Source organism: Pleurodeles waltl, chromosome 4_2, assembly GCF_031143425.1.
Source record: "Pleurodeles waltl isolate 20211129_DDA chromosome 4_2, aPleWal1.hap1.20221129, whole genome shotgun sequence".
Lineage (NCBI taxonomy): Eukaryota > Metazoa > Chordata > Amphibia > Caudata > Salamandridae > Pleurodeles > Pleurodeles waltl.
The window spans coordinates 76779637-76806872 of NC_090443.1; the positions used below are offsets into that span (position 1 = coordinate 76779637).

Below are 27236 nucleotides of genomic sequence, written 5' to 3' on the forward strand. Positions count from 1 at the left end.
CTCTATCTCCACACCGAACACTTAACGTCACTGTTTTACAGAGACCATCAGAAAAAAAGGGTCCCATCTTCTCTACCTCACAGGACACTACATCTCACCTATTTGTTAAATAAAAAGTACAAATATTACATATATACATCACAATTCATCAATAAGTTGTCGTGGAATTCGAACCACTCACCAAGATCTTGTCCTCTGAGAATGTCAAGAAATCAGAGAAGTGTCCATGACTGGCACTGGTGATACAGGTATAGATGCAGTCAGTGGGCTCTCATTAAAAGCAGTCTCTTTTCTGACATGCCAGGGGTTCTATCACCAGAACTGATTTGACTTTAAACTTTGCTGCACTGCAATGATGCCTGCTGAGCTTGCCTTGCCAAAAGGGACTACAGATCACACCCAGAGTGACTCCAAGGGAATGCTGGCTTGCCCCCTGTTCTTTATGAGGTCTCAGGGACCATAAAGACCTCGCCCCATCAGACTTCATCAATCAGGATCTGCATTTCTTCCTGGAAATCACCTTGCCAGCCCAGTGGCCATAGGACTAACCACTCTTCCCTACCTGTCTCTCAAGACACCCAGCTCTGCGGTAAGAGGCTGCCCGCATCCCAGCCATAGTGCTGGCAGCTTGATTCAGAGCATGGTCTATGTACTCACAATTTAAAAACTCCTGTAGTGTGGCATGCCCTGGTCTGCTGTCCCCGGGAAGCTGCCCGCTTGTCTGAGGAACTCCTTGGGGGCACTACACTCTTTGCAGCAACAACCAACAGTTTAGCAGGTACTTTAGGCACAGGGTTGGGCAGTCTCAAGGGAAGTCCATGTTTTGCTCATGCCCATGACCCCCGAGCCTTTCATGACCCTGCACCTCATAGCACTTTGAAAGTGCACCCGAACGTACAGCTCTGATGCTTCCCCATGGCCCTAGCTGCATTCCTCCCTGCCGTACTGGGAGAGAGACTTGACTGATATTGCAACACCTAGTCGCTATAGAGGGCAGAGCGCAACCGAAGATAATACCGTAAACATTCTAGAGGAAGCGCACTCCCATTTCAAAATACCTGCATCATTTGAATCATGCAAGCTGCTAAGTAGCAGTGCATTTGAGCAATTGATTGGACTTATACGGATTGGATCTTTTTTATTGTTTGGTTTTGATTTAACTAAATAAATCTTTTCTATTTTCATAAATATGTGTGGAGTCTTTTTGTGATGCTTTCATTGTGTTACTGTGTGTTGCATAAATATTTCACAAAGTGCCTTCTAAGTTAAGCCTGCCTGCTCTGTGCGAAGCTACAAGAGAGTGAACACAGGTTAATGTAGGTTGTGTATCTGACTTACTCTGGCTAGGATTGTGGTCCCTACTTGGACAGGGTACATACCTCTGTCAACTAGAGACCAATTTCCTAGCACTTTCCATATAAAAACACGTGGAAATGTTCACAAGCCCACATCACAGCTAAGCTTTCTTTTTCAGGTTGTGAGTAGGCACATTCAGTATGTAAGAAACCTCTGCTAGCATAAACCACAATATGCCTTTGGGCATTTGTGTGTCCATTGTGTTGGGCAAGTATCGCACACAATCCTACCAGGCAAGTGTCAACAACAACTTCTGTATGCAACTTTGGATCAAAGCAGACCATTTTAGCGGTATTCTCAATTGCATGTTTGATTTTTTTGAAACTTTCTTTACATTCATATAACTTTTGAAATGAAGCACTGCGTTTCGGTAAGTCTCTTAATAGAGCACTTATGGTGGCAAAACCATGTATGTATCTCGAACAGTAACTTGCCATGCCAAGAAAAGAGCATAGCATGGTAACATCTTGTGGGGGGCATGTGGCTGACAATGCCTGTACTTTAGCCAGATCTGGAGTCATTCCCCCATCAGAGAGAATATAGTCAAATAACACAAGTTTTGTTTTGTGAAGCTTAGACTTTTCTGCGTTCAAAGTTAGCCCTGCATCAGCAAGTAAATGGCACACTTGTGTGAGAGCTTTGAATGACATCTTGAAAAAGTTCTGCAGCTGATGCTATGCCGAAGCATATTCTTTTATGTCTGAACAAAGCAATGTGTTTAGAAAAGGTAGCAATGTACCTGTAATTTTCTTCAAGTTCCAATTGATGATACCCTTTGTTCAGATCAAGGCGAGAGAAGACTTTGGCACCATTCAACTGTGTGATCTTATCAGCAATGTGTAGACCCGGATGTCGTTCTCTTTCAATCGCTTTGTTAGCTTGACGAATATATACTGTCCTTTCTTGGCACTACTATAATGAGTGAAACTCATAGGGGGTGATTTTAACCTTGGCGGACGGCGGAGGCTGTCCGCCAAGGTACCGCCGTGAAATGACCGCACCGCGGTCAAAAGACCGCGGCGGCCATTTAAACATTTCCGCTGGGCCGGCGGGTGCTCTCCGAAAGAGCGCCCGCCGGCCCAGCAGAAATGCCCCTGCAACGAGGACGCCGGCTCAGAATTGAGCCGGCGTAGTTGCAGGGGTGCGACGGGTGCAGTTGCACCCGTCGCGTATTTCAGTGTCTGCAAAGCAGACACTGAAATACTTTGCGGGGCCCTCTTACGGGGGCCCCTGCAGTGCCCATGCCATTGGCATGGGCACTGCAGGGGCCCCCAGGGGCCCCGCGGCACCCCCTACCGCCATCCTGTTCATGGCGGGTTTCCCGCCATGAACAGGATGGCGGTAGGGGGTGTCTGAATCCCCATGGCGGCGGAGGGGGCAGCGGTAAACCGGCGGGAGACCGCCGGTTTACCCTTTCTGACCGCGGCTGAACCGCCGCGGTCAGAATGCCCTCGGGAGCACCGCCAGCCTGTTGGCGGTGCTCCCGTGGTCGGTGACCCTGGCGGTCACCGGCCGCCAGGGTCAGAATGACCCCCATAGTGTCGGACCAGTAGATCGCTCAATGCTATCATGCTTTAGTAAGGTCTTAAGTTCTTTTTTTGCAGCTGTCTGTAAATGAAATGCAATTTGATGAAGTATTTGAGCAGCAGGATGAATGTCGTCATTAACATGCAGTTGAACTTTCATTGTTTTGAGTTTTCCTAATCCATTAAATAATAATGGAAACCGATTCAATATTTCGTGAGGAGGATTCATGTTGTAGCTTACAGATATCAGTCCCATTTCAGCCGCAGTACTGAACCTGCATAAATAAGCGCTTGACGAAGTACCATGATGTACGTGAACAGGTGCTTGTACTTTTATCTTTTTGTTCTTCATGGTTGCTACAAATTAACCTTGATTTTTTAATGGTGTAGATGCAGCACATGTATACACTTTAGTCTTCGAAGGTGTGAGACAGGGCATTGGAGACAGTTCATTGTACTTCTCTTCAGACATGATGTTAATCAATGCACCACAGTCCATGATGAAAGTGTGGAACAGCCATTCACATTTATTGTGATTTTAGGACAATGTCTGAATGACCTTTGTGACTTTACTTGTCGACTTTTCTTTAACTCACATTCTTCCTTGCATGTGATCAATCTGACATGCCCACGTTTCGAGGTAAACATCAACATTCACATCCATCTTCTTCACTCTCGCTTGACCACGACGTTGATGAACTTTTAGATGAAGAGTAATACAACAATTTACTTTGTTTGGTGTCAATTTGTCTCAGCTGAGGATGCCCCTTGGCCTTGTGGGCATAAGTAGAACGTCACTTCTGGAACGTTGTTTCAGTGTGATGCATTTAGCTTTTCCTTTGCCTTGCAAAAAATTACAGAAAGGTTCTTTTTCCCACAGCCTTTGTATATTTGTCCAATGGCGAGACATTTACCTTCATGTGAAAATGAAAATCTGCATCTGAAGCATAGTATCTTTTTGTTTGGAGACATCACTTTGTGTCCTTCAAGCCTTGTGTTTCTGCTTACTTTTCCTGTTTATGAATGGCTCACTTTGGGCACCTCCGGCCTCCATGTCAGCAGCTTGTCGATCTGTATGTTCTTCAGGTCTGGCAGCTGTGAGTACTCGCTCCAGACTACGGCCCTCATTACGAGTTTGGAGGGCGGCCTGAGCCCCCGCCAAACTCATTCCGCCATCTCCCACGTGCGGGCAGTACACCGCCGGCCCTATTACAGGTTCACTGCAGGGCCTTCACATTGCAGCTGGCTTGTAATTGAGCCAGCAGCAATGTGGTGGTGCGGCAGGTGCGGCAGCACCCGTCACGCATTCCACTGCCCGTAATTCAGGCAGTGGAATGGACAACGGGGCTGTGCATGGGGGTCCCCCCGACACCCCTATTCCACCAGCTTTACTTTGGCGGTGTCCTGGCAGATTACAACCATCGGGACCACCAGGCTGCCAGCAGCCTGGCAGTGTTGGAGGTCCGACCGTGGCGGTTCCGCCACAGTCGTAATATGGCGGTCCCACCTCCAGCCCGTTGGCGGTGGGACATCCACCGTGAGTCTGGTGTTCAGTAGACTGCCAGACTCGTAATAAGGGCCTAAGTGTTTCTCTCAGCATTCATCATCTGAATGAATATGGACAAACAATCATCCTCTAATTTTGGGACGTGTGGTTTCTTCATCATTAAATTAATTGAACTTGCAATGTTTGATGAGCGTATCAAGTCTTTCAACAAATTTATTGATTGTTTTACCAACTTTCTGCCTTTCTTGACTGAAAATGTACCTTTCATAATCGACATTTGCCACTGGATTGAACTTAATGGTTACTGCCTCTTTGATTTGATGGTACTTGTGGTATTTTCTTTTACTCACTCATCTGCAAGATTCGGTTTTATTTGATAATTTTTTTGTTATCGCCCTTTTCCAGTGCATCAATGAAATAATCAAAAGTTTCTACCCAGGCTGTCCATCTGGCGCCAATATTCTGCTTCTTAGTGGTGTCATATGGAAATGGTGGTTTCAGGAAGGTGGGGGTGTTATAACCAGTTGTGAAACTTACGGACTTTGAGAGTGGTGTCCTCTCTAGGACTTTCTGCTGTCTCCTAGGATCTTTTTTGTTTCCATACTATTTCTAAGCCTCTGCGACATGCTTGCATCAGGGTTGTCACGGCCAATTTGAGATTGGGTGCCCTTTCTTCATGGCCACTGGAGCCTTTCAACTTCTACACAACCTTTGGAGTTGTTCTGAGCCCCACCCAGTGGCTTCTGTAGTGTGCGGTGGTGTACTGCTTCAAGAATCGACAGCTCTGTAAGTACAACTCCTTGCACTTTTACTTAGGTTGCATCACTTGCTGCTGAGGTCGGATAGCTCTCTTCACTCAGGTTCTGGTAAGTACGAACATATTTTCTATACTTAAATATTTTTTCTACTAACACTTCCTTGTGGTCCGCTATTGCTGCCTTCAGAGCATTTCTGTACCTTTTTATGACTGCCTTTAGCGTTTCTCTGTACTTGATTGTTTCCGCCTTTAGTGTTATTGTTCCGTATATCTTATGGCTCAGTGTTGCATTGTGGGGTAGTACCTTCTTCACAACCTTACCAGCACGTGTCTGTCAGTTGCGGCTGGTGACTTGAAAAAGTGGTGGGGTGGGGGTAATAAAACAAAAATAAACTATACAAAAAAAAGTAATCTTACCTGAACGTCATCGCCGTCGCTCTCTGCTGCACTGCAGGCACAGGCTCCCAGCTTGCCCTGCACCAATCATGACGCTGCTCAGAGCAGCGTTATGATTGGCTAGAGTGTCCTGGCTGGCCAGTCCAAAGAAGACTGGGAGCCTGTGCAGGCTCTCTCCAACTCAGCAACACAGTGCCAGGTTGGAGAGAGCCCTTGTGCGCATGTTTGTTTGGCTGGCCTGAGACGGTCGGCCAAACATACATGCGCACTGAGGGGAGTGCTCTGTGCCCTCCCCTCAATGCTCGTCACCCCGTGGGCTAGCCCCTATAGAAAGAAAAGGATGATAAACATTGTCAATTATCCTTTTATTTTTAAAGGTTTGCAGTTCCTGCTGCTGCTGGAGGGGGATGAGGCTCCTCCGCCCAAGCAGAGGAGCCGCCCCTGGTGTCTGGCCAATGATAAGTAAACTTTTGTGAGAAGTCTTCGTTCTTTTCAAAAGCTTTTAACTGGGTGGAGTGGTCCTTTGATTGACTCCACATACGTCAGATGTAGATCTTCACTTCGACTGAGGGGCGTGTGGCACACACAAGCTGTTCACCGGACCACGGCAAACTCTCTGGAAGAGCACTGTCAATTTGATTCTTTGAGTTATGTATCCCCTATCTCATTGTCAGTTGTAGCATCCTCCGCAGCCTCTGTACATGTAAATGATTAAGCCCCACATTTTTATTCCTCAGTGTGTAACCACCGACTCAATATTGTAAATCATGAATTCTAGCCCCAAACCTGAAACCTTACGTCACTGTTCTATGGAGTACATCAGGAACCAAAAGGATCCTGTCATCTCTAAATCACAAGACACTACACCTATGACTACAGTGATGTAACACTATTGTCAGCACTCCCATTCTGAAAATTGTTCCAATACCACTGGTCCAAAGGTGCTCAACTATGTCTCTAAGTCTGATTTTTAAACAAAGCCTTGCAAGTATACCCAAGCAAGACTCCAGGTGAACTTTCCAGTATTTTTTGCTGCTGTTTTTTTAACTTTACAAAGCCACTTCAACAGACAATGTGCTCACTGTGTATGATCCCATACAATCATCCCACTTGTGTATGACTTTCATCATAAATTAGGAAATATGGATGTACCATAAACACCAGAGCTGCTGATTTTGAATCTGGGAAGCAGGGTTAAGTCCTCATGTTGACTCTGGGCAAATCACTTAGGGCCACATTTATCAAGCGTTTTTGCATTCGCAAACGGTACGAATCAAAAACTTCAGTCGTTTGCGAATGCAAAAATGCCTTTCACAATGTATGAAAGGCATTCGCTGTGAAATTTTAAGGAATCGCTAAAATAGCGATTCCGTAAAATTGCGACCCCATTTAGAGAATTGCAAATTACGATTCTCTAAATAGGAAATCGCAAATAGAGAATTCCTATTTGGGATTTCCAAAGCACATGTATCAAGCATTTCCTAAATGCAAATTGGGCATTTAGGAAATGCAATTACCACCAAATCCAATTTGGTGGTAACCATGTGCAAATTTTAAAAATGCATTATAAATGCATTTTTTAAATTTACATATAGCGCACACATTCCCATAAGGCATGTGTGTGCTTCACATATCCGTGAATTTTTTTTTGGGGTGCAGCAGAGGGGGTCTTAGGTCCCCAGCACCCTGGGATTTGCATTTCCTAATTTGCGAATTCCTAACTGGAATTCACAATTTGGGAAATGCAAAACCATTCACACCTATGGGTAGGGTTGAACGGGCCGCAATCTCTATTTGCGATTCGATAATAGCATTTGCAAATTTTAAGGAATCGCTATTACCGATTCGCAAAATTCATGCATACAATTTTGCATTTCTTAAATAGTGATTTCTTAAAGTTTGCTATTTAAGAACTACAAATCGTTTTTTTGATACATCTGGCCCCAAATCTCCTGTGCTTACAATAAAATTAATTTCACCTTATGAAATGGAATCTGGTGCTCATGCAAAGAGTTCCAAATTATATATATATATATATACACATATATATTTTTTATATATATATATATATATATATATATATATATATACATATACATATATATCTATATATGTATTGGGAGAGGTGTAGTATCCATTTTCGTGTAAATATATATTGATGTATATTTTTGTGTTAGTATGTATATATATATATATATAATAATAATAATATATACATACTAACACACAAATATACATCAATTTATATTTACACGAAAATGGATACTATGCCTCTTCCAATACTCACCTTCAGAAAGGGTTTTTCAAATTTGCTAAAATCACTGGTATCCACACCAAGATTTTTTATAAGTCTTGTGATGTCAGTGAAAAGATACCACAGGCCAGCACCTCTCCCTAAACAGTATTCCACCTCCAGTGCAGTTCATCACCTGATACTTTTATGAGCAGATCAATATCTGGGCCACAGTCCGATAAAGACATATCAAAGGGCGTTGGTCAAGGTTGATATATTTACAGACTCCTGCAACACAGTCTACCTAAACCCTTTAATAGTTTTGGAACAATTGCATTGGTCACCCATTCAGAAAATGGTTAATTTCAAGTCAGTCTGCTTTGTTAACAGGGCTGCACTCTGCATTTGTAGCGCTGAGTGAATCAATCTTCCAGTGCCCTTCAATATACTCATGGTTCCTTGTTGTACCATGCTGCCAATAAAAATGAAAGAGGCAGCAATGAACCCAAGGTTCAAATGTGTATTTATCTATATATACATCTTCAAACGGAATTCACTCAATCATGCGGCTGCACCAAAACAAAATTTTCACAACTATTGACACATAAAGGGAAATCCAATTCTCCCATTAATCGATGCCCATCTGTTTATTTGAAATTGAGTGCCATGAACAAAACACCTCCAAACAAAAAACTTAATTGTCTACGTGTTTTGGCTAATGCCTTCTACTGGACATATCATATAATATATACATATATATCACTTAAAAAAACAAAAGTTACAGGGATGTTATAGCTAGGCTCACATTTTAAATATACAAAACTATAGAAATTCACCTGTTATAGAGTTATCTCAAGTAACTATAACCCGCGTCCCCTGCAGCTCCATGCTTGCGGGAGCAATGTTTTCACCTGTTTCCCTGAATGCATATTTGCTAATATTACAAAAAGTGATGAGCTGAGTTACACCAAACAAAAAAGGGAGCTTTCTGGACCAAGAGCTACCTTTCTTCTGTCCAGTGGTTAGGACTGCAGTCATATCTAAAATCCCTACAGGAATTAATGTAGGAAAAACACTTTTTTAAATCCCTTTTTTTCTGCCCCTGCTTGACCGATCACTCTGAAACTTTGCATGCACAACAAGACCCATCTTGACACTTTTTTGGAAAATGTTGTGATGATTTGTCAAATGGTGCCAAAGATATAGACAAGTCAAAAACACTTTTGTCAGTGAAACTAGGTTCTAACTATAACTACCTACTGGCGACTGCCAGTAGGTAATATACATCTATATATATATACTTTTCTTGTTATATGCCTATATGTGGTTGCCGGATTGAATAAAAGTCACTTATGCAAGACGTAAGTGGCTAGGGCTGCTTTCTATGGTCTGGAGTGTGTATGGATATATATATATATATATATATACTGTATATATATATATATATATATATTCACACATACATAGATAATATATGTGTGTGTGTGTATGTGGGTATATATATATATATATACTCACACATACATAGATAATATATGTGTGTGTGTGTGTGTGTGTATATATATATATACTCACACATACATAGATAATATATGTGTGTGTGTGTGTGTGTGTGTGTGTGTATATATATATATATAAATATAAATGTACAAAACCATAGAAATTCACCAGTTATAGTTATAGTTATCTCAAGTAACTATAACTCGTGCCCTAAGGTAACTATAAATCGCACCCCCGCCATGCAGTTTTTTTGTCAAAAATGTTACTGCAATATTACAGTGATATTATCAATGATGTTATCAATTATGTCATGAGTGCCGTAATTTGTGGGGTAATTAGCATTGTATGGCGAGGGCACGAGTTATAGTTACCTTAGGGCATGAGTTTTAGTTACTTTAGATAACTCTAACTATAACTGGTGAATTTCTCGTACCCACTCACAGAACCACTGACAAACAGGCCCTGTGACCAACCTGTGCTGTGCACGGCCAAAGGCTGTGAGTGGCGCGGGGCTGGGTGGCTATAAGGGCTTGGCTGCAAGGCCTGGCTGCAGGCCAGGCCTTGCCATCAACCCCCTCCACCCACGGTCAAAGGCCCTGGGCGGCAGGGGTTGGAATAACATATGGTAATTGCAATTACTTTATGTTAAAAATCCATAGAAATTCACTGAAGAAAAACAAAGGTTACAGGGATGTTATATCTAGAAATTCAGCTGTTATAATTAGAGTTCTTTCAAGTAACTATAACTTGCGCCTTAAGATAACTATAACTCATGCCTCCGCCATGCATATATCATTAATGAGATCTTGTATGGCATCTTTGATAATATCACTGCATCATTTACAATACAATTATGGATAAGAAAGTGTGCATGGCAAAGGTGAGAGTTATAGTTATCTTAGGGCGTGAGTTATAGTTACTTGAACCAACTCTAACCATAACTGCTGAATTTCTATGGTTGTGAACAATTAAATTCAGAACCTAACTATAACACTATAACGTCCTTATAACCTTTGTCCTTTGGTTTTTTCAGTGAAAATATATATATGTATATATTTATATATATATAGTTATAGTTAGAACCATTGGTTAGTTATAGCTAAGACCACGTTTCCATAGGAAATTATTTTTTTGTTTGCTGATACATATATAAGGAGTGCCCCATCACAAATATGAAGGATATCCCATTGTCCATTCAACAAGTTCATTATATCATGTGGCACTTGTAATATCGAGGACTGGACCCCCTCACGTTTGGGACAGAGTATCCCAAACGTCAATCTCTAATCAGGCTCTATGTAATTGATTAAAAAATTAAATTCACTGAAAAAGCACAGTTAAAAAGGTACCGTTCTGGTTCAAACTTGTCAAACCACTGAATTTTGCCAGTGTTGGTCAGCAAAACACACAACGCACTTCTTTTCCCGTGCACCCGCAATAACGTTAGGTGTTCTCTTGATCGCTCTTTTGTATCTCTCTCTCTACACTTGCCAGTTTTCAGCATGGAAGGTGGCACAAGTTATGGCTGTATTTATTGTCATAGAGGTGGGTGAGGCAACAAATTAACAGAGAGAATAGAGCTAGAGGTGAGCAAGGGTCTGTCTGGCTCTAAAAGACAGTGCACAAGCCTAGCCGAGCCCTGAAAACAGTGGATATCTACGCAACAATCACGCAACAAGCATCATGTGACAATATGTCAGCCTCTTTAAACAAAGGTATTTCTTTGGCATGCAGAAGCATTTCACCTTAACACATCAGATTATTTTTGTACAGTACACACCCTGAGCTCACTTATTGGAAGGCGCTTCATACGTGATAAGGAAGAACAATGAGGCTCTGTAAATAAAATATTTGCATAGGATCATGCAATTCATTCATAGTGGGAAACCAGGACTGACTGGTCCCAGGTTTTCTGATTTCACATTATGTGACTCACCCTCTAGATGGCAACCTCTTTCTCTTTCATCATCCAAGGTTTATGCTTTGTTTTTAACTGCTGGTGCGTGATGGTAAAGCATAGGTGGCAGGCACAAGCCACATTAAAGCTCGGCTTGTTCTGGGCTCCGGGGTCCTCGGCGACCTTGAGCTGAGCCAGAGCCAGGCCTCTGTCTCGAGCCTCACTTGAGCTTTAAGTAGCTGGACCAACCCTACTGTGCACTCGTTCACACTTTAGTTCAGCCCACAGGACCATTTGCATTGCACAGGAAGCTGAGTCAGCCCCATTCAGTCACTGGCTTACACGCAATGTCAGTGATAGCTTATATCAACCCACAGGACAGCCATTCGATATTTGCCTGCTTAGTGTCTTCTTTTGCGTTTGGAAGAGGCAGCCACTGACAAGCAGAGGGGTTTGCATCAGCCTGTGAACTTCTGCTCTGCCCCACCCTCCTTGTCAGTGCTTCTTTGGGTCTCACAGTGCTCTTGGCTTCTGCTTTGTGTCACTCACCATGGGTTGCTCCTTTGACATGCTTCCTAAGCCACTCTTTCTTTAGAATGTGAAGCACCCCACAGCTCCTCTAATGTGCACAATGGGCTACTCATCTGGTATGCAGAGAGCCATCCTGCATGGTAAAGTTTATCAAAGGGCTGTGCAGTGCCAATGCATAAGCACAAGCTTTTGAGATCTTACTAATGTAGTGCTTCTCTTTTACCAACACCATTGCCACCTTTCCCATTACCATCACCGTGATTGACACCAACACTGACACAACCATTATTACCATCACCATTACCGCCATCGCCATTACCATAATTATCAGCCCCACTGCCACCACCAGTGCCATCACTAATGTTTCTAGCACAATTATAACTATTACCACTACCATTAGCAATGCCATTATCACCACCACAATTTTCACAGCCAACATCACCACTACCATCATTACTACTACCATTATTAGTACATCACTATCATTATCAGCACCAGCATTATTGCTAACACACCACTATTATCTCCATTACCTTTACTTTTGTTGCCACATTTAACACTATGACCACCACCATTAATAATATTTCCATTACAAAACACCATTAACACTACCACCATTACCATCATTGTTACCACCACAACCACCACCATTAAGATCATTACCACCACTACCTTTAGCACCATCATTACCACTACCACAATAGCACCATCACTACCTTTACCACCACCACCATTACCGTCACCACAACACCATTACCATTCCTGAAAATAACACCACCACACCCCCATTACCATTACCACAACCAACATCACCACCATTACCACTACCAATACTGCATCACCACAAAACCACCATCAGCACTGTTACCACCTTTACAACCACCATTAGTACACCATTATCACCAGCACCCCCATTACCAGAACTGTCATTAGAATTATCACCACTATCATCCCAAGATCACCTCTCCTAACACGACCACCATCACTACTACTTACATTCTAGCTACCATCACTGCCATTACTACAACCGCCATGATCATGACCATCGCCACTGTCACCACTATATCCACTACTACCACCAATGCCAGTACTACCACCATACCTGCTGAAACCATCACCACTATTATCACTACTGCCACGTTTCTCACTACCACCATCACACCCATGAAGGAGTACTTTTAGTGTAATAGTGCTGTGTGCATAGTAGAAAGGGTAATATGGGCAGTGTGTGTGTATGAGAAATATTGTGTGTACTATTATCATTAAAAAGGCCAGAGCTATTGGATTTGTCCATGTTTGTTTTGGTTGCTGTGATATCCGATTGATTATCTTGTAGTTACTCTATTGTTGTCTGAACAGCCAAGTAGCGCTACAAAAGGGGATTATTGCAAGTTGTAAAGCAATAAATGCAAGAATGACTTTATCCTCATGTATTTCTTTAAATTAGTTTGAAATTCTATCGACCCATACATTCAGAGATTGTTTTTACCTGTTCTTGTAGTACCTAGAAACGCAAGTTCAATTTTGTTGGCAGTGGTGAAACAGAAAGAAAGTACCTGGCTTTTCTCTCTGAAGGACGTGTCCTAGCAGTGGACACTGAATAATCCATATTACAATGGGATAAGTCTGATTTTTAGGTTTGGACCCTGTGATATCTTTTGTGAATGAGATACAGTTACAGGAAATTGGCATAAATGGGACCCGTTTGACTAGTCATTTGTTTACCTAAAAAGCAGGTATTTTATTGCTCTCTATAGGCTCTTCCGGTTCATTGGGAGTGGCTGGAGTGTCTTGGCTACACAATGGTCCTTTACAAAAGGAGGCAGATTAGGGTTTTAAAAATCCTACTCCACACAAGATCAAGAAACTGTCTTCTCCTGGGTGTCATTTATTCATAATCCACATTATAATTCCATGGTTCTAATTCACAAGTGCTCTTGGTTATTGACTGTCTGGTTTGCAAGGCCCAGAATCGAAAATGCAAATGAGAAAAAAAGTGGAGTGGAGATTCCAAAAATGGTGATCTGTACACTCCCCGTTCCGCTTTTGGTTCTCAACTTGCAACAGTCATTACATAAAGAAAGCAATTAGGTCTGGCTTTCGTGTGGTAGATCATGGAAACACAAGCATGCACAAATAAGATCTTGTAGCAATGTTGGTAATGGCGGCAATGATGGGGGAGTGGCAATGGCAGTGGTGGAATTGGCAGTAGTAATGGTGTTGGTAGTAATGTTTGTAGTGGTAATGATGTTGGTGTTAGTAGTGGTGGTTGTAATGGCGATGGTTATGATGGTAATGGCTCTCACTCAAATGCTGAGAAAAAATAAGCAAAGCCTGCTGCAATAAAAAACAATTACAAAATGTCCAGTTGCGGTCCAGTTCAACTGCTCGCACCTGTCTCTGGCAACACAGGTGGATAGAGGGAATGATCTGCGTTTGTAATAAATACAGAGGATCACTGCAAGTACTGTGCATGCTATTAAGGGTACTGCTAACAGTTAGCCTCAGTTTTTGCTGCCATGGCCACATCAAATAACGGTCTAAAAAAACAACAGGTGGAAGCGATTATGGCTTTATTAATTGGACCTTATCGGGCCAGTTTAATGAAAGGAAGACTTTCTAATGACATTGTCAGACTATTAGGACATGTCCTTCAGATCTCAAAATCAAAAAACTCAGCTGTTGCAGCTATTGCTCTTGATTCTGAAAAAGCATTTAATAAGGTTGTATGGCCCTTCTTAAAGTCCACCTTACCTTGCTTTAATCTGGGGAATCCCTTTATCAAAATGGTTATGGCCTTATAATGAAATCCCTCGTCCACCATGCGCTCAAATTGTGTGCTTTAGAGTGCTTTTCATCTCAAACACAACAGGGTTGCCACCTCTCCCCATTCCTTTTTATGCAAGCCATTGAACCACTGTTGTTTGCACTTAAACAAAATAATTCCATTGGCATTCACGTTGGGAACAACTGTTTCAAAACAGACACCTATGTGGATGATATTTTAATTATAACCGAACTGTCAGATGTTGCAATTCCTGAAATTATGGCCATAATAGACGAATATGAAGCTTTTTCTGGGTATGCACTTAACAGAGTTAAATCTGAAGTAGGCCCGCTAAATATCCTTTGCTCGAAACAAGCCTTAGGGAATTCAGGCTTGGTTGGCAACCAAAATTTCTCAAATATCTTGGCCTCAAATGTAATGACTGTCTCATTGAATCTATCAGGCATAACGAAACATTAGTCCTTCAGAATAGTTCGATCGCTGGTCACCTAAATTTCTTCCCTTGTGGGGCAAACTTGAATCCATTAAAATTGTAATCAATACGATTGTTAACTACTTGCTAACAATGTCCTCAATCATGTGCTCAGATGACATATTTGTCAGTTTAGATCGTCATATCAACCAATTCACACAAGGCTCTAAAAAGCCACGCATTTCCGTTAAAAAAAACTCTGCTTGAATAAACCATTAGGGGGAGCTAACTTGACAGATTTCAAGAGATATCAACTAGCCTTTCTTGCCTCCTGGGGAGCTAAATGGTTAAATGAATCTTCAGAATATTTACCTTCTTGGATCTCCCATTACCTTGCCTTCAATTAATAAGGACCACTGCTTCCTTGCTAACATCATCCACAATCATATAAGATGCACCCTCTTTAACCCTGATGTTTGCCTTTCTGAGACAAAAGTCAGACATATGCCTCCATCTGGTTTAACAAAGACATTAAAATTGACTTCTACCCCAACACCGCTCGTTGTTGGAAATCAGCAGGAGTCTCATGGTAGGGGATCCTTTATTGTTTAATAATATTTCCCAAAAATGTAGCATTACCTCATCATACTTTTAAAAAATAAAGGTAGCTGTATCTAAGCATAAGGCTTATCCTTTCCAACTCGCGTCATTACTGCTATCACTGTCCTATCTAAAGAGAGGGCGTCATATAGCATCAAAACGATGCACTAAACTCAGCTCATCATCCACCTCACCACATGATTCCTTGAAACAGAAATGGCACGAGGAATGGACACGAGATGGCTTACAAAACCCATCGGACATTATTTGGCATACATTTTTGAATTCTCCCTTCTCTAAGAAAATTACTCCTAATCTTGCCCAGACTAAATTTGTTATTATTCATAAGGCTTAGTTTACACTTTACTGAATTTCTACATTGGGCATCTTAGACAACAGAAACTGTTGGAACTGCAACTCCCCCCACTCAGACCTCCGACATGGATCAAAATTCAAGAAACTAGCAACAACATATTTCACACAAATTTCCATAAGTTCTTTTCATTCTCTATTCTTGGTGTCTACCACCCCGCATATTCCATGAATTTTAACCAAGAAGATCTTTTACAAGTCGATCTTCTATACCATTGCACACAAAACCATTATTTCCTCCTGGAAAAAGAGCCCAAGGTGAAGGAGAATCATATGAAGAGTACCTCAAAGCTTTAAGGAATTTAATAGCCTGTTGTGAATTCAGAGTTTGGACTGATGAACGGAATACAGACCAGATTATTTTGAACTTCAATAATGACAAGGTCAGAGAAGAACTGTGGGTGAAAGATGAACCATCTTTGGACAAAGTAATAATAATTTCTAAGAATGTAGAACATTTGAATAAATGTGGTGAAGTGATAAATATAGAGAAAAGGAAGTTCGCATGAATATGGATGGAACCAATAGAGTGGTGAATAGACAAAAGAATGGAGGGAAGTTTAAACAAAGAAAAATATTTTTAGCTACAGTGTTTCAGGTGTGGTTCCCTGGCACAAATAGTGAACATCAGATAGTGTGCGGCCATAAAAGTGTGGTGCAGAAAGTGAAAGAAAAAAGAGCAATAATTTAAATTTTATCATATTACTCCAAAAAGGAAAAAAGTGTGACTGGTGAAAGAGGTATGTGAAGAGGTGGTGTTGCAAATAGGAAGTAAATGTAATAAAAAAAATCCCTCTGAGGTAGTCATGGTGTAGGACAAGAAAGTCAGCAAAGATTTTTGATTCATTTTCTCCCACCAACATTGTGTTAGAAGATGTGTAAATTACAAGTTTCAAGGGGACGTTAAACTACATAGGATGGAAGTCAGACCAGGAGGGTATGGTGCAGAGGTGATTAAAATGGCAGGTTACTTCTAGGCAGCATTGGAAATTTGAGGGAGATTGATTGAATAGAAGGTTTATGTATTGATTAAATGAGATGACATAATGGTGGCCACATCAGAACAAGCTAGTGGTGTTTTTAGATCCAAATGCCTCAATACATGTCTAAGTATATAGGATATAAGTGTCTTCACTTTGAGAGCCTATATCAAGAGGTTTTGTTGGAAATATAAGGATGCTTGAAAGCTTATATTCACAAAACCTGTGCTCAAGTGAAGAAGGTTGCCAGTTGGTGTATACCAGACAGTGGAAGAAGAGTTAGAAACGTTCTTTCATCCAGGTGCCATTGTACAGTTGCAAGCACTGCATGGTTGGTGCCAACTGTAATGGCTAAGAAGCCTTCTTGATAGACTAGGCTATGTGTGGATTTACATGCAGTCAACGAAGAGGTAGTATTGAGCAAATTTCCATTTCCCAACATTACAGAAATGTTGTTGTTACCTGCAGGGGCTAATGTGTTCCCAATTCTAGCTCTGGTCTCTGAGTACCTTCAGATCGGGCTCCATAAGGAATATCAGAACTTTGTGGCATTCATAACTCCAAAGAGGACATACACATTTGTCAGGGTGCAGTTTGGGTTTATTTTAGCAGCCGTCATAGTTGGCAGAGCCATGACCTCTATATTAGGCTACATTGAAGGTGTAAAGTGTTACCAGAATGATGTCCTGATTTTTAACAAAAGATGAACACAGTTCTTAAAAAAAGAAGGTGATGAAACGATTTGAACAATTTAGTTAGACACTTGGAGCTGAGGAATGTTGTTTTGGAAAGGAGGGGATTGAGTATTTAAGGTCATTATAATTTAGCAAAGTTTGTAAAACCAAGGAAAGGGTTATTGGAAGCTATTCAGAAACTTGAACCTCCTAAGAAGAGGTCATGTCATTCTTGGGGCAGGTAGAATTTTTGGAGTTGAGTCACAGAGAGACAGGTGAACAAGATGAGTACGATGCGAGGATTGCTGAAAAACAATGTTAAATTTGAATTGAACAAAAATTGTGAAAAGGAGCTTCTTCAAATAATATATGGTCTGAACAATGCACCAAATTTGTAGGAGTTTGTTCCCTGGAGAGCTCACGTAATAGTCACTAATACCAGTTAAAAAGGTTTAGATAAAGTTTTGATGCAAATGGTGGAAAGTGATAAAGACACAATAGATTTTGCATCACAGGTTTTGAGGGGGCCAGGTGCCAGAAATGAAGCAGCAGACTGGTTATCAACAGTAGTCACTGCTGAGATCCAGAGGGTGCAGGAACTGGAACATAACTGTGTACAAGAGAACATTTGTGTAGTGACTAGGGGTTGAACAGTAAGGATATGGTATTGGTATAACAATCTAAATTATTGAGAGTGATTGGGTATGGAAAGGCAAAGTTACATCTGAAATAATATAATTTTAGATGATTAGAGAAAAATTGACAGAAAAAGATGAGTTGTTGTTCTGAGGTACAAGCATGATTCCTCCTGTTTTGTTAAGGAACAGGTTAATAAACTTATGACATGAGGAACATTTAGGCTTGTTAAAAGTGGAATTGACGTTTTTGGAATTCTGGGAATGCAGCAAAGTGACAGGGTGCCTAATACATTCATTAGACCTATGCAGTGCTGAGAACTACCAGACTGTTCTTGGATGGAAGTGGTGCTGAATGTGATATGTCTTTAAATGGGAGCCAAATCCACCCTACATCTTTGTGTTGGTGGATTTATGTTCCTGATAGTCGGAAGTACAATGGTTCGGTGACATCAGTTTCAATGGTGTATTACAATTTTTTTAACCATATTTCAGAGCAACGATATTCCCCCCAAAAATTCTATCTCATAATGGAATGCAGTTAGGCCCTAAAGAGACGAATGATATCTTGAGAGTTGTGCAATTATTCATGAGAAATGTGCATTATACCATTCTAAGGCTACTGACATGGCAGAAGGTTAAACAGAACTTTGAGGGAAGGTATCTAATTAGCAAGAGTGAATGGTAATGACTGGAAAAAGTGCTTCAAAGAAGTCAGCTATCGCACACAATGTAAATAAATGAAACAAGATAAAAACACAGTTTGGATTATTCAGAAGAAGAAACCCTGGCAAAGGGTGAATGAGCTGACAGAAAACGTATGTGTAAGTATCAGTGGAAACTGAATGCAAAAGAGAGAGAAGATTTTCAAAAGAGGCAGAAAGAGATGTTTGGCATGACGAAAGCCAAAATGTTAAGAGAAATAAAGGTGCGAGAGTGTGGGAATATAGGAGCACCAGTGGCATTAAGGCTTGGTCAAGATGTGTGAGACTCTTTCGAGCTGTCAGATTGTTTTGTGGATGGTGGCAGAATATAAAACTTAAACTGAGCCTTAGGTCATTATGAATGTCTGTTTATTTACACTGATTGTATGCTGTAATTGTTTCTAGATACGCATATTTACCTTTTTAATGCACTTTATTGATACTGTTGGCATGTTGAAATTGTTCATTGCTTCACAAATGTAATTTTTGGAGGTGATGTGTTTCATCCTCTGCTGAGTTGTTTCGCACATGCTCTCTGCATTTATAGTTAAGAGGCCCATCCTTAAATGTGATGCCGGGACCGTGAGATTCTAAGGGGCACTTGCTTCTCAACTGTTGTTGGGTTGCTGTAAATACTTTCAACGAAGTTGAATCCAACTTCTGGGTGAAAATCTCTCACTTTTACAAGTATACATAGGCTACGTTTACTCTTCTGAACTTCACATCTCTGTACTTGAAGATGGATCTTCAAGGTTTTCTTGACGTTACCATTCTCCTCATGGTGGTTAAACAGGACTGCAAGTAAGACAATGATTTCTCAGACATGGCATTGGAAATATCGAGTGTTCCACAAATGAAGAATACTGCACCCAGAATGCCATTCATTATTAAATGAGAGCCCAGAAACAAGAACATAGTGTTGTGACAATGTGGAGCGCGGTGGTAACTATGTTTTATCACCATCCTTATTGGGACCCATGTAAAGCATGCGATAAATAGTACTGGACCAACATTGGAATGATGGGAGCTCCATCTAAGACAATGGAGTAGCTCCGGGATTATAGTGGCTGGTATAAACCCGGAGCACCAACATTCCAGTGTTTGTCTTTATGATTCTCCCATAATAATTTAGAACATTCCACCCATAGTGGGTGGAATGTTCTAATAGTCTTATAGCCCTTCTGCCTCAGACTACACCAGTTGTTAATGGCCCTCTCCCTCATTATACGCAGTCGCCTGCGGCTCGGGTCTATAACTTGGGTTCAGAGCCTTTAATTACTGGTTTAGCCCTCGGCAGCAGGCTATATCAGAAGCCACTTCAAATATTAAGGAGCAGTTATGTTAATGTATTCATTTAAAGGAACATGAAACATACATCCCTCGCTGTTGGATATACCCCACACTGCAAACTATTAAGGAACCGTGTTCATGAATGACTGGTGCGCTAAAGTTGAAGAGCCCATTGATTCAGTGATCCGGAAGTATGTGAGGTTTCAAGGAAGGTGGTTGGAATACTAGAGCCTTGATGGCGATAGACATGCGAGCCTCCAACCCCTTTATTGTCTGGTATCACAATCGTGATTTCGTTATGCAGATGCCGTGTACGGTTTAGATCTTTGCTGTAACATCAATAAAATATGGTTTATAAAATAAGGAACATGAAACATGTTTATACTCTCAAGTGATCTAGTCCAGAGTGTGAGGTTGTAAGACTGTCCAGATTTTACAAATATGCCTCTTACATATTCTACGACTTTCAACATAAAGGACGCTTTACAATTACGGACAGTGTTGGGATGTAAAATCGAAATCTTGCCTGGATTACAACCTTGCTGTTCAATTGTAGAGGAGATATCTTTTTAAGGGCATGAAAGGAGGCAGGCCTCTACTCAGGACTTCCAATACACTAAGGTTGCTAGATTTCTCAATGTCGTAAACAATAGAGCTTTCAGGTCTGTTCATTCAAGTAATAACCTAGTGCATTCAGGGGGTTGTAGGCCTGTTTCCATTTCATTAAGCCAAATGCTCTAACATTATTGATTGCAGGGGTACGTAGAAAGAAAACCTGGACTGGAACATAGTGTCTCTGCAGACATGGAGTTAGCTGGTCACAATACAATACATCACGTCCCAACAGTTCCCCCTTCCAAATCCCTGACCTTTAAGAGCACGCCGGAGGACTGTGGCTCCTCAGGCTCTTCGTAGTATGCCTGGCAGGCCTTGGCTATGGTCAAGACCAGGATCGCCAACAACATGCTGGAGCTTCTCATCTTCCTCCTCGGCCTGCTAGGGCTTGTGTCTTTTTTAGTCTTGTCTTCTTGTTAGGGGCTGGTGATCTAGAAAACAAGAAGAGTACAACAAATGTGAGTAGCACTGGCCCGCACTAATAACAGGGACCACAATGTGTGCAATTGTATGCTAGCAGTCCTGTTCCCCACCCTCACCAAGTGCTTTTTATGGAAATATAGCAGTACTGGTACTCAAGATCTAGAGTACCTGTCTGCTCCTGAGAAGTGCTGGTACTCGCCAGTTAAATGTATTGCAGCAGTTCAGACAACTGCAGACACTCTCCCTTTCAAATTAAAGTATGAAAGTACTCATTACCGGACAGTATGTGCCCATTTAAAGCACTGCCCTAGCCCACATCGACAGAATATGAGCCTGCTACAGAGGTCTTCAGACTAAAGCTATTAATCCTTACAGCAGCATCAACTTCCTCCTCTAAATCAGTCATCTCCAACGAGTAGCTTGTAAGTGACTAGTAGCTCTCGAGCTACCTGTAAGTAGCTCACCGCTGTGCAGCCCATCCCAGTAAAGTAGAAGCCCTTTGCTTTACATCCCTATGTGCTGTTTCCGAACAGTGCACATGTTTAATGTACACTTTGTCCGGATAGGACTGCAGGTCATTCCTCCCCGTTTTAATCTCTAACAAGGTTCTCAAGTGTTCCAACCTGCTACATAAGTAGCTTGTCCATTTGTGTTTTTTCCTTAGCTTTCTGGTACTTGTAGTCCTGCTGATCCCGTTACAGATTCAGGCATACAAGTCCCTGAATGCAAAATAAAATGCTGGACTGAATAAACTACTCATGCAAGGAACAGGTTAAAATTGTACATCACAGGTTTCTAGCAGGTGTACAGGGCGAAGGAACTTCACAAGTAGGCACATTGTACTACAAGGATCATGAGTTCAGTATTTAAAAGTACATATTTTTTAGATTTTGGGGCAAGCGCTAGTGCGATGCAAAGTGAAACTATGGAACGATGAGGGATTGAAACAATGTCAATCAACGTTCATGTGCAGAAGAATTTTCACTTCAAAGGTTGATGCCAGCACTGTGCTAAATGGTCTTGCACTGTGTAGTGTGAACACAGGGTAATCAAGCCCACTGGGATTATGCGGCAGGTGAGGACCAAATGATGTGGCAGGGTTTACTAAATTATGTGGCAAGAAAAAGCTAATTATGCAATCTAAATCGGTACAGTTTTGTCATTTCTTCATATGTTAACAATGGGCAAAGGGTTCACCTCATTAGTACCAGTTAAACAAGCAAAAAACAACTGAGTCAATCTTGGAATATGGCCTTCCACTGCGAGACAGCCCAGGTTGCTATGATTATAGTAATTTTTGATCTATTCGGGCTACAAATTTTAAAATCTGCAGATTATGCAGCAGACGATGGATTATGGTGCAAATTTGGCAAAGCCATACTCATGCGAAAAATGCCACAGTATCAGTATTGCACAATTCCAGTGGACCTGATGGTAACCCATGCAAAGTAGAGGTAACAGAGCAGAAATAGCTAAAACAACAGGGAACATCCGGAACAATGACTCCAGAACAATGACTTACGACTCCCTTTTTCTGTGCCTTAACTACGCATGTGCTGAACAACGCACATGCGTGATCAAACCAGAGAAAAAGGGAGAGTTCATCAAGAGAGGACGCAGTCAGGCAAGTTGGGCTGAGGCAGGGTTGGGGGTTGGTTTTTAGGGGTGGGATGGATTAAGGGCTTGGGGTGGGGGAGGTCGGGTAGTTTGTTTTTTTAGGGGTGGGGGATCGGGGTAGTTCTGGTTTTTAGGGTCAGGGGGATCAGGCACTTATGTTTTTAGGGGCAGGGTGGGGTAGTTTTCTTTTGGGGGTCGGGTTACTTTTGTTTTTGGGGGGTTGGGGGATTGGGGTAGTTTGTTTTTTGGGGGTGGGGGATAGGGGTAGTTTGTTTTTTGGGGTGAAGGGTCAGGTATTTTGTTTTTGGGGGTGGGTAATCGGGTAGTATGGATTGTGGGGTGGGGGTTGGGGTAGTTTGGGTTTTGGGGTGGAGCTCAGGTAGTTTGGTTGTTGGGGGTGGGGGTTGAGGGGATAGGTGTAGATTGTTTTTGGGAGTTGGGTAGTCACTGTTTTTAGGGGTGAGAGTGGGGGGTCAGGGTAGGTTGTTTTTTTGGGGTGGGGCTCTGGGTAGATTGTTTTTTGGGGGGAGAGGGGTCAGGGTAGTTTGCTTTTAAGGGTGGGTGAGTTGGGTAGTTTGTTTTTTGGGGGTGGGGTGTCGGGTAGTTGGTGTTTTTGGGCATGGGGATCAGGGTAGTTTGGTTTTTGGGGGTGGGGGGTCGGGTAGTTTTGTTTTTAGGGGTGGGGTGTTTTTAGGGTGGTTGGGTGAGGTCAGGGAAGGGTTTAGAGCTCAGGGTGGGTGGGAGGTATCAGGGTAGTTTTATTTTGGGGGTGGGGTTGGGGTAGTTTTAGTATTAGAGGTGGGGTACTTCTGGGCCTTAGGACAGGTGGTGGGGTCACATGCTAGAACCACGCATGCCATTCCCAGACATGTCTTTACTAGGCACGTTTTACAATGAAAAATCATTGTAAAGGCATGCATGGTGAAGGCATTCGTCGTAACAACGCTGTCGCTGTTCCGACTGCGTTGTTCAGGCATGCGTGGTTCCCGCATTCTTTATTCCATCATACATTAAAAACAACCTTTTGGATGTGACATAAATTCATAGTTACTTACTTCATGAAAAGTAGCAAAAAATAACAAATTTGCCACTGTAATACCACGAACTTTTATTACGATTGGTGTGGGGTCTAGGAGTTATGACAAAACCAAAACTATAAAAGTTTAAAATTATCCATTTATTTCAAGAAAAAAAATGCATTTGAAAATATTACATTGTGGCTTCATGTCTTCAAAAACATGCCTTTATATAAACATGGATACCAAATCCCTCATATTCATTTTTACTTCTAAGTAGAATTATTAAATTCAGAAGACCTCAATTGATGTTCATCAATAAGTTCAGAATTTTGCTCACATGAAGATTCATATCATGTTAATGAAGAAAAGAATATCTGCTGGGATCAATGCAGTGAAAAGAAGCAACTTGTGTTTCACAGTTCCTGGTGACAGCTTCTTCAGGGCTCAGCTCGGGTATCAAACGGGTTGAAAAGAGGATTACTGCTTCATTGTGCTTCATAAATCTTTCCAGAAAATAAACGTCAGGCTGCATAGCTTCAAGCGGATATTTTTTTTAATTCGGTTTTATATAGGGCGAAGTCGACCCGAAGGTCCATGAGCACCAGTTAGTTACACAAGAACACATTCATATTTTGGTAGGCATGGGGAGATTAAATGATTTGCCGAGAATCACAGGATGTTGAGCCGACGCCGGGACTCAAACCTGGTTCCCCCGCTCCATAGTCAGCAGCTCTGGCCGTAACGCCGTGTAGTAAGCATCAAAGCACCTACTAAACATAGTCCAAAATCCATTTTTTTATTATTCAATTAAGTTATTTCTTAAGCTTCCAATTTGGTCAAAGTCAATCTTGCAATAGATCGACAAACGAGTTAGTTACACGTTTTCGCGATTTTAAGCACCAAAACACCCCAACGAAGCCCCTGGAGCCAGCATTTGAATGGCACTGGAAACATTCTCTAATGTAGATAAGGAGGCAACACGTAACATAACATCTCTTTGAAACAAGCATCAAATTCTAGTGCCAACAGAAAACAGGTGCAAACAATGTGCAAGGCCATGTTGCTGATTCGTCCATGTGTAACATGTGTCATTATTGCAACTTCATGTTAAGCCATGTAACCATGGCAGATCATCGCAGGAAGATATTTGTAGTCGGGGTTAGCCTTGAATTCAGAAGTCATGGAAGCTGCCACTCAGAATGAACAACCATACCTGCGCACCTTTGCAGGGCGCTACGTCCTGCTTAGCCTCACGTGGCATTATTTGCGTCACTAGTTGCATCAATGCGTCGTAAATACTGGGCTGCGCTGTTTCAGTTTGCTCGCAAAACTATACTGATTTTCACACGTTGCTGCATGGTTTTTAGTACATCTACCTTTATTGGTTAGTTCTACAAAGCTGTTATGCATTCGCAAACGCTGTAATTCTAAAAAATCACGGGATTTGCAACTACAAAATGTCTTTTTAGAACTATTTGCAAAATGAGGTTCTCCACCAACACAGAACTGCAATTACGAGAGGGGCTTTCCCTGAACCTCTGAATCAGGTGGGTGAGTGTCACTGGTCTACAGCCTCAATCCCGGGTGCAAATCATTTAATAATGACATACTCATCAAGAGAGATGGTAACTAATTTGCAAAGGGGAAAGTATCCATGTTGCGCAGCTTCCCTGTTGGTAATTGTGTCGGGTGACCTCAGAAAGACCCGTCAATGGGCCTCCCCCCTCCCCTTATGTGTTTCCAAACAGTAAACATGTATTTTTTTAAAGCAGCACTGGTCCCTTTCAGATTCCATTTTGGGAATGCAAACTCAGGGACGGTGGTCTGCTGTTCCTTGCAGGCCACCATCCCTGAATGTGTGTCCAATCACTGAGGTTTTGCAAATAGAGACCTGCCTGATTAATGTTTATTCGGCAAGTTGTTTATGACCTGCGCGACAGGAGATGGTAGAACACTCCCTGTTAGTGCATAGGTCAGGTAACAAACTTAAAGACAAGCGCGAAAGTCATGTGCTATTTACAGTCACTTTTTTGTGGCCAACCTTAAAATACATTTGGTCCTTATATTTCTATGCTGCTGGGAAGCGTCTTAGTGAGACAAGAGGGGCAAAAGCACAACAGGGTCTCGGGCCAGAAAGATACAGGATGTGGAAAAATCATTGTGACACTTTCTCCCTCCTGGATGATGAAAATAGTTGGAAAGAAAGCATTTCTCAGATTTTTTAGTTTTCCTTTCTAGCGCTTTACTTTCTCTTCTGGCTCTGTTCTCTTTAGTTTTCTTGTTTCATTTTCTTTTATTTGAATTAGTGTAATAAAACGGATCTAGCCTCGAAAGGCAAAGGAGGGCTCTTTTATATAAAAAAGAAGAAATTTTAGCAACCTTCAATGCCTGGCGGTCCGAGGTGGTTTTGGGAGTAATTAAAAGAACGTTCGCCTTTTACGTTATTTTAAAAAATCTTCCATTGGACTGTTTAATTACGACTATCCAGTGCAATATGTTTAAAAAGAATAATCTGGGAACTATCTTAGATCTCAAAATGAAACAGAACATACCATTTATCTCATGATAAGACCCCTGTATACTGTTCTCAATTAAAGGCCAGGCACCGCCTCTGATTTTACTGCAACTCTTACAGGAGGTTGGGGTGAGGGAGAGCGGAAAGAGGGAGGTGAGTGCGCAGTAACTTTACCTGTTATCGTGTTCCCTACAACGGTGATGCACCTCCCACAACACAAAGATGAGGGTGCATAATGCGAGGAAAGGGCCACTATATCATATAGTTTGAACGCAGCACCCATGCCCTCAGTTTTACCCTCTGCCCGGAAACATTTGTCCTTGTCCATACTTTCAACATTCAAATGAAGGAAAATCGTCCATAGAGTATTCTAAGCCTTATGATTGGCTGAGCCAATCTCGGCATTCTACGGAGAGTGATAATTAGCCTTAATCGTTTCCGCTAAAGACGCTAACAACAGTGAACACCCTCTGATGACCAGCTTAACTAGTATTAAAATCCTACCTTGTTATTGCGGGACATCCCCGTGGGAGAGGGTGAAAATGAAAAAAAGGGCAATTAATACATGTTAATGCCCAGCATCATTTGTGAAACCACACCCATCCTCCTAATCCCAGATAACACAGGTACAGAGACAAGCATACGTTCTCTGTCTGCTTCATGCCCTTGCTTCACGGTCTCACTGAATTTAGAATGCAGGCAAACAACTACGGTTAAGACTCAGCCCTCTAAGCGCTGGATTCTGTCTGACGAAGCCAATCCCAGCATTTCGCAAAAGGTGCTAATTTATGTAAGCGTGTTAAATGGTGCTACCTAGCTCTGGAGGGCGGTGGACGTTGCAGCACCTAAAGTGACGGAAGGATATACACACTGCGCACATTGGGAGACA

The 27236-nt window shown here is 41.8% G+C and overlaps 1 protein-coding gene across 1 annotated transcript in view; it reads right to left on the bottom strand.

Moving 5' to 3' along the window:
• TAC3 (tachykinin precursor 3) overlaps positions 1-27236 on the bottom strand; it is a 144783-nt gene that overhangs the window by 114358 nt on the left and 3189 nt on the right. Inside the window, exon 2 of the mRNA XM_069230769.1 lies at positions 21028-21204. Coding sequence (XP_069086870.1) covers positions 21028-21138 — 111 coding nt within the window. The 5' untranslated portion in view covers positions 21139-21204. The remainder of the gene's footprint in view (positions 1-21027; positions 21205-27236) is intronic.